The sequence below is a fragment of the Mesitornis unicolor genome, unplaced genomic scaffold, assembly GCF_000695765.1.
Source record: "Mesitornis unicolor isolate BGI_N332 unplaced genomic scaffold, ASM69576v1 scaffold29348, whole genome shotgun sequence".
NCBI lineage: Eukaryota > Metazoa > Chordata > Aves > Mesitornithiformes > Mesitornithidae > Mesitornis > Mesitornis unicolor.
Window position 1 is genome coordinate 19,524 of NW_010200250.1, and position 8,230 is coordinate 27,753.

Here is an 8,230-nt window from a genome sequence, read left to right on the forward strand (position 1 = left end):
AAGATATGGTGATGCAAGCCTTCCTCCCGCAGTGAGCTGGGTTACAAAGACATGCAGTAGCCAGTGATCAGGTTGTACATGCGTCTCTGGGACTGTATAAGCAGATCCAGCTCATTTAAAATGCTCTTGGACACAGGCTAAGGACTCATTTCTCCTCAGTTTTAACAAGGTTTTCTGGAATTTAGAAATCTTTCCGTTTTCAAGAACCATACACCTTGGGCCTGTCTGGGACTGACAGTCCTGGTGCACTTGCCCCAGGGTCCTGGCTAGACAGCCACAGTGGCTGCTGCTCTCCACCTCTGGGAGATGCTGCCTCCCCCTCACAACCCCACAGGGACTTTGCAATAGGAAAGCAGCTGAGGCTGTTAAAGCTGTGAACAGTCCTGCTCCTGCTGGTACTGTACACCTTTCTTGCTACCTACCATAAGCATGCAGAAGTCAGGTAAATGTCCAGTCATGCCAAAGACGGTGGTTTTCAGGTACTTTTCATGACCGGCCAGGTCAATGAAAGTGATAACCTTGGTGGATTTCTCACAGATCTTTGTCCATTCTAAACTGCCACCGTGGCTGTCAGGCTTGTTCACCACGTTGCCCTCGCTGTCGAAGCCCAGAATGTCATTGCCCACGCTGCTGGTGCGGCCTGACTCAATTTCGTGCTTGTGGCGGAAGAGCTTTTGCCGAGCAAAGCCTCGGCCATTGTCGAGTTCGCCATGTGTCAAGACACCCAGCAGTGTGCTCTTTCCTGCGTCCACGTTGCCAACCACTGCTACCCTGGAGAGGAAAGGAAAAAGGAATCTGGTAAAACCTGATACCTGAAGAAACGAACAAGTAATCAAAAAAAAAAACAACAACCAGACAACCCCAAATACCACTGTTTCTGAAAACCACCAGCCTTTTCTCCCTAACCTTTAAACAGAGATTCAAAAATGTGAGACCATAACAAGCAGAGCAGAGATTCTTTCACAGTCATTAGTTAACAGTGGAGATCCCAGATTCTGAGGACTGGGATGTCGAAGACTGTGAAAACACGTCACTGGTGTTCAGAACACAGTCAGCTATACCCAACATTGCTTGATGCAGAATACCTCTCTTCCAACTCCCAGTCTCTGCAACCCAACATATACACTGTGGCAATTCAAGAGAAAAACTACATCCCAACTTGGAGTAGATTACCTCTGCCTTTCTCATATTCCTTATGTTCCAATAGCACCAGGTGCTAGGAAGAGCACAGAAATTTAAACTGCTGTTCCCAGAAAAGGAAAAGCTAAGACAACAGTGAAACGTTTTAGGGGGAAAACTCTCTTCTGTGGCAATCTCCTTCCTCGTTTCTGATAAAGGTGGCTATTATGGCTGTTGGCAAATGTTGGGAATCCATTCCATCCAGGTCAGGGCAGACTCTCAAGTCATGTTATACAAGCTATTATATGTCTATTAAAAGGTGACTTGGATCATCAGAGTCTTGGAATAGAATTGAACCCTTAGTCAAAAGTATTGCACTCCAGCAGCGTGCGTATATGCACACCCATACAGATACACATGCACATGTGACTCCCTGCACACAAAAGATCCCCAAACTGTGAAGCTGTCACCTAATGAGCAACAGCCACCAACTAACACAAGCACAACTCCCAAAACAGTTTGTTCACAAAAGAGACAGCAACAACAAAAAGGTGGTTTCATTAGCAAGGAGCGGTCAAGCTCAATTCCCTTTGTTGGGTCGCTACAACACCCAGAAGCAGCGTTGCTGGCTCAGCATCAGGGACTGCTCACAGGGTAAAAATGCAGCTGGGCTGCTGACTAACCCTGTCTCCACCCGGCTCCTCACCTGACCTCCAGGAAGTCGTTGTCACCCACACGTTTCCGAACCAGGTAGTCGCGCACCTTGCCCCCTGCCTCCTGGTGCTCCCGCAGGAGGATCACGTCGGCCTCGATCTGCTCTGCCATGCTCTTCAAGGTGGCATAGGACGCTTCCATGTCTGCCTCGCTCAGACCATATTCAGTCCCGTCTGGAATGGTGTTGAGGAGACAAAGGAGAGACAGTGAGCACCACCTTGCAGCACTCAGCAGCAATGTCATCCTGCCTGGGACCCTCACATGTGGACTGGAGATGTCAGTCATGTAAAGAGAATAAGCATCCGTTGCCCAAAGTAAAAAAGGGCGGTCTTCACTCTAAGTCATCTTAAAAGGTACTAGAAAAGCACCATCTTTCATTTAGAGTTTTCTTTGCAATTTCTACAAGCAAATACTTAGGGACTGGCAAGAAAGACACATTTCTGTCTAATTTCCTCATATCACACGCTGAAGGTACTTTGCGTGCAGTTTCCTTCGTTCGGATAAAACACCTCCTCTCACATTGCGATAAAGGGAAAAGCATTAACAAAAGGAAAACTCTGACTGAAATATCACCACGATTAACCAGCAAATGTGGGATCAATTTGAACAGTCATCCTATTTTATAAAACCACATCCCAAGTGTACTTCTTCTGCAAGTCTGGCCTGCACAGCAATTTCCTTAGCCCCCACATACTCCAGTTAAAACAATGTTTTTGGCATGTCTCACTGTCTTTGTCCTGGCACTTGAAAGAAATGCTGGCAGCACATGAGGCCAGAAAAAAACAAGGAGGCACTACTGCCTCTGAACAGCCCAGCCAAGCAAAGAGCTGCCAGTCAGAGCAAGCCAGTGGCACCTATCTAGACAGTTAAAAGGCCACCATGGCTCTCAGCTGCTTTCCTAATCCAGGTGCTGAGAAGCTGCACAGATTTCAGGCCAGAATCTACTCTGTGGGTAAAAAAAAACAAAACACCAAAACAACAAAGGTGGAAAGCCACATTGTACCTGGATGAGCAAAGCTATTGCTGTGTGCGCGTTCATATGTACGGCTGAGTCATCAGCTGGTAAGCAGCAACTCCAGCTTGCATGAACTAATCAGTATTTTAACTACTGCACAGCTCTACAACAAGGAGGGTTGCTGGGTTATTTCCAACCTAGCTCTTAAGTTTCCAATTTACAAGAAGGAGCCCCATCTTCCTTGACTATGCAGCAACCCAAAATGAAGTCAGAAGTTCTAGCTCCTATTTTAAGAAACAAATGCCTAGTTCTGAGTACATCATTGCAACAACCACCAGTTAACACCCTCACAAGGTATCCTAGAAGAGAAAGCAGTTACTAGCCCAACTAGCCAGATCTTCACTGCAGACATTTGGTTACCCAAATGCCAACGATTCAAACTACAGGTGGGAAGCTCACTTGAAGGCAAGAGTATTGCCCCTGGGATACTGGCTTTGCAACCACTGGCCATCTAATCCTGGCTTCTCTTCTATGTTGGCTCCTTCGCAAGACACCAAGAACACCCAAAAAGGACAGGGTTCTGAGATAACACAACTCTCTCCCTCCATTACCTCAGCCAACCCTGGCACTGACGACCAGGGTTTTGTGTTCTTAAACGCAGTAGCTAGAAGAAGGTCTGATCAGAACACCTTGACATCCAGCAGATATCTAATATATCTGAAACACGCCTTTAGCCTTACGATAACCATAGACAATTTTTTTTGTATTCAGAAAAGACATTTCCATTTCAAAGCAAGGCCATGTTGGACATTATTTTTCCAGCATCAGATGCAAATATTCAAACTGTGAAAAAGAACAAAAAGGTAGCCCATGCTAACTGCTAAAATCTGCAAAGGCAAATGACTGCAGACACATCTGAGTTAACGCGACAATAAAGGCCTCATGGTGAGAAAAGGAAAACCTTTCTCTCCATCATATAGGCACACACTAACAAAGTCAGTCGGCAGCATACGTTTTGGCTATCTGAAGTCCCTCAGATGCAATCATGCGGGGTAAAATATTGTCATTTACAGTGGAGAAGTGAACAAATCCAGACAGAACAAGACCTCCATCAGGCACTGAGGACACCTGTACTAAAACTGTTACTATAACTTCGGATCCTTCCTTTTTCCCTGCTGTGCTCAAACAACTTATGCCTTATTTCCAGAAAGAACTTGTATGACTTTATACAAAAAAATGTGTTTAGCTCCACTACATAAGGCAGTTGCTGACAGGAACAAAATAAAATAATCTGTCCCACATGCTCTGCTATACGTTTTGGAGGTTTCCGAGTTGTTCTGGAGTAAGTTTGACCTTCAGCAGCAGTCCAGTTAGATGAACTAGGTATTGCTTATAATTTTAATGGGGTTTTTTGTTCTTTTCCTGAGGAAGCTATACTCACCTGATCCTTGACCAATGACATAGATGGTCTCTCCACATCCCTCATCAATTCTCTCTGACATCTGCCGGAGCAAACTGTCGTACTGCTCTGAAGTGGGACTCACCATCACCAGCTGGAAAAAAAGATTAAACAGACAATTTGCAGACATCAAGCAAACGATTTGACAACCAGCTTCAGTTATAAGGATGATGAATCTGTGTGGTTTATTGAAAGAGGAGGGCTCTTTTCCAAGGACCGTTTTCTGGTGGTTTTGCTTTGTTTGGCTGTTTGTTTTGGTTTTGTTTTTTTTTTAAACCAGCTTTGCTGACAGCTATTTCCTTATGACACTGTGCAAGGTAATTTGTCTGAGCTCAGAGTTCACTTATGTTGGAAGATTTACTTCAAAGCAAGAAAGAACACCAAGCGTCTCATTTTGAGGTAACCGATGTTTAAAAGCCACATTTATGCGAACATCGCACTTCTACTTCTGTGTAAATATGTAAATACATGTTTCCACGCAAGGAAAACAGAAAGGGGACGTGAGATTTCCTCCAAAGAACTTCCTTAGCTGGCTACTCCACAGTCTCCACTGCACAGAGAGCTGCTGCTCCCCCAAAACACAACGGGACAGCCAGAGGAAGCCAGACCTCACTGCAGAGCACTCCCAGGCATCAAAAAGATGATGAGCAGAGCATCTCCCAAGCCTTTCACATACTTCATCTCTCCGTTTGTTTTCTGAGAGGGCAGAGGGAAATGAGAGGACACGAATAAGGACTATTTTCAAAGTCCTAACAAAACTTTAGGTACTTTCACTACAACGTCAACAGGCAGACGTACAAAGCAGCTCGTACGAGTATATCTGGATGTTTCACCAGTGCAGAGCTGCAGTTTTGCAAGCCAGCAGCTGTGTTACCAACAAGCTTTGACTGCAGTTATGGCAACGACTGCAACTTCCTTCGCCCGTCCCTGCAGAGGCATGAAAAGAAGAAAAAAAGCGGACAGAAACAAAGAGGAAAACGAGGACAAGACAGTGCTTCAGGAAGGATTTTTCTAAGAACAGAATGGTGTAGCACCATTTCAGGCAAAAATCTGCGTCGCTCATATAAGAACAGATGAAGACACTTGCGCTGAAAACACTCGCAAAGAGCCCTCTGCCAAGTGGCCACCGTGGTGGTGTGGCAGACCAATGGGTCCTCCATCACCGACTCAGGATCAAAGGGCTACCTGCCCACTGGCTGCCTCCATGGTTACAAATCTGGTGGTTGCCAAGCACCCTGGTATATTGGTTCAACGGCTGTTGTGACCGAGATACACATTTCTGTTAAAAAGTCACTTTTAGCAAGAGTTGTAAATATAATCGCCTACCAATAGCCCCATGGGTAGGCACCCCCGTGCCACACTACAACACTCAATGAAATCCATACTTCCATTAGCTGTCCTTACTTACATGTTCCTAAACCATGCCCAGAAAGATGTACTTCCCTTCACTGTGCACAAAGGCCAGTCTGTAATCTATGCTAGATTTGCCTAAAACATACGGTTTACAGCAGTTCCCAATGGTTACATCTTCCAACCTGCCCAATATTGTCTACTAACACAGCCTGACTTGTTGGAACAGCTACCACCATGTGTACGCAAGGAGGAACTACCTACTACATCGGTGACAAAGACCTTTATTAGAAATCTAGAGTGTAAGGGAACCCAAAACACCACAAATAATGCTTGAGCGGCTTTCAAAGCTATAGCAATGCATGTGTCTGGAAAACTGAAGCACGGACAGCAAGTGCTGGTTAGGTTTAGGGCAGCCAAAGCAACGCTTTCCTCAAATGTTAAGGGAGACACAGAGCGCGTATGGGTGTGCAAGGGCCAGACGGCCACGAGAGGGGCAGTCAACTTCATGTGCCCTCTTAGACGCGTGCCCTACCTAAGGCTCTGAACTACTTGGCATGGTCTACAAATTATAGCACTCTAATCTGGAAGGCAACATAGTCTTTCTATTTCACGCTATAAAGGACTGAGGTTTGCCTTTATTAGTTGATCTCTTGGTTTTGTTTTCTTCTTAAAGGAGACCGCTGGACATAAATGCATGGAAAGGGAAAACAGCAGCAGTTCAGAGGCTTGATCAGGGCAGGAACGGAAGGCTGTGCGTTGATGTGTAGGGCTTGTTTTGCCCAGCAAGCACTTTCAGCAATTCCTGGAAGCACAGCAGACAGGCTCACTCTTTAGGCTAGTGCACCAGCACAGGGACCCAGGAAGTTCTATTACATAGGCTGTCACACACAAAGATAAATAAAATAACAGGGGCCACCAGTGTAGAGGCACAAACTTCAGTTTCTTCCAAGTCTCATCACCGGCTTCATTTTTCTACGAGTTCAGATGCTTCAGCAGTGTGACTGGGCACGGTGTCGACTAAAGCACTAGAGGACACTTCAGCTGAGCAGCTCGCTGTAGCCTTTCTTCATGGTGCCAGGCAGGAGAGCTGGGGGCTCAGACAGCAAGGTACCCACACACGTCAGCTCAAAACACTGTCCCCCACCCTGCTGCTTTCAGTGCCACACAAAGGTGCCGCTGAAGGGGGTTCTAGTGGTAGACTGTCTCCAAAGCCTACCCTGGGGCCAAGGAAGCTTACAGCCGATATGATATAGAGGGACGTCAAGAGAAGGATGCGTAGAACAAACACGAGCTTTCGTGGACCACAGCTCCCAGTGCTGTTCAGTATTTCTAACAGCTACTTCTGCAGTCTCCTAGGTCACTGCAGGACTTGACTTGTTGTTTTGAAGACCTCTTCAGCTAGCTTCCTGGACAGAGGGAGTTCTTTGCCATCTCTTTGGTCGAAGGGAGGCCCTCCGTTTTGGCCTCTCTGCTTTTTTAGCTTTTCATCTTTGAGCAATCTCCTGCACGCTTGCATTACATATTTGTGCTTTTCAGAGGTTTTCACAAAGTCAAATACTTTCACTTTTGTTCTTTCCACTTTGCCAGGCATTGAGCAGTTAACAGTAGGAGCCACGTGGGTCTAGCAGCCTCAAGATTTCCTACAGAGCAAAAGGAGTAACAAAAAGTAATTGGTTTATTGTCATGACAGCAAAAGGAAATATATCCCACAAGTCTGGGATGCCATCTCTAAAGTCCCTTCCCAGTCTCTGGGGAGCGGTGGCTTTTCCTACTTTTCCTCTGATCATTTTTGGGATTAACATACATCAGAGGTGGGCAATAGCTACAGCTGTCTGAGCTTACTGCAGGGGAAAAAGTTGGACTGTGCCACCCTGCACTGCACTACAGCAAGCAAGAGGCCATAGTACTAATTAACTGCAATTTCAAGACACCAGTGAGATTGAGCTAAGGTTATATCAGCAATACTGCAGGCAGTCCTTACTAAAGAAGCATCCCATATCCATGAGGTGGACATACTCTAAAGATTAAGGGCAAGCCAAATACTATGTGGTATGTAGCGCTGCCCTTCACTGGAGTAACATACCCTGACGTTTTGCATGGCTGGAGGGACACCACCAGCCACTGGAAAGTCAGGGGAAAAGCACCTTCTGTAATGTCATATTTTGTTTTCTATTTCCTATGGACATATACAGTTCAAGTGCTCTTAATGTTCTGTGTCAATGTAGATCTAATGTAAGTATCAGCTTCACTAGTAGCCTTATGTGATATGGTTTTGACCTGAAAGATGATTACTAGTACAGTGTGTTAGGACTGAAAGGAAAACAAACACCCCTTAAGATCGACACGATAACGAATTCTGTGCTGATGCACAGAACTGTTTGCTGACAAGGTACACTTGATCACCGAATCCCAAAGCACTCCTATGGAGAGCACAGCTTACAATGAACTCACTGAGGGAGGACTGGGAGAAAAGCATGTAACACAGCGAGGGGGTGGGTCAGACCAGGACAGAAGTAGCAACCAGCAAACAAACTGACTGCAGTGGGAATCACCATTTTAAAAAAAAAAAGGAATTGGAGGAGAGCAATTCAACCAGAAAGACAGAAAAGATGGGGGGATTGAGGGGCAGG

At 45.7% G+C, this 8,230-nt stretch overlaps 1 protein-coding gene across 1 annotated transcript in view; it reads right to left on the reverse strand.

Moving 5' to 3' along the window:
• GTPBP1 (GTP binding protein 1) overlaps positions 1 to 4,350 on the reverse strand; it is a 12,082-nt gene extending 7,732 nt beyond the window's left edge. The window contains exons 1-3 of the mRNA XM_010189690.1: positions 4,230 to 4,350; positions 1,826 to 2,006; positions 423 to 771 (exon numbers count right to left, since the gene is read on the reverse strand). Of these exons, the coding sequence (XP_010187992.1) occupies positions 423 to 771; positions 1,826 to 2,006; positions 4,230 to 4,335 (636 nt within the window). The 5' untranslated portion in view covers positions 4,336 to 4,350. The remainder of the gene's footprint in view (positions 1 to 422; positions 772 to 1,825; positions 2,007 to 4,229) is intronic.
• Between the last annotated feature and the right edge of the window lie 3,880 nt (positions 4,351 to 8,230).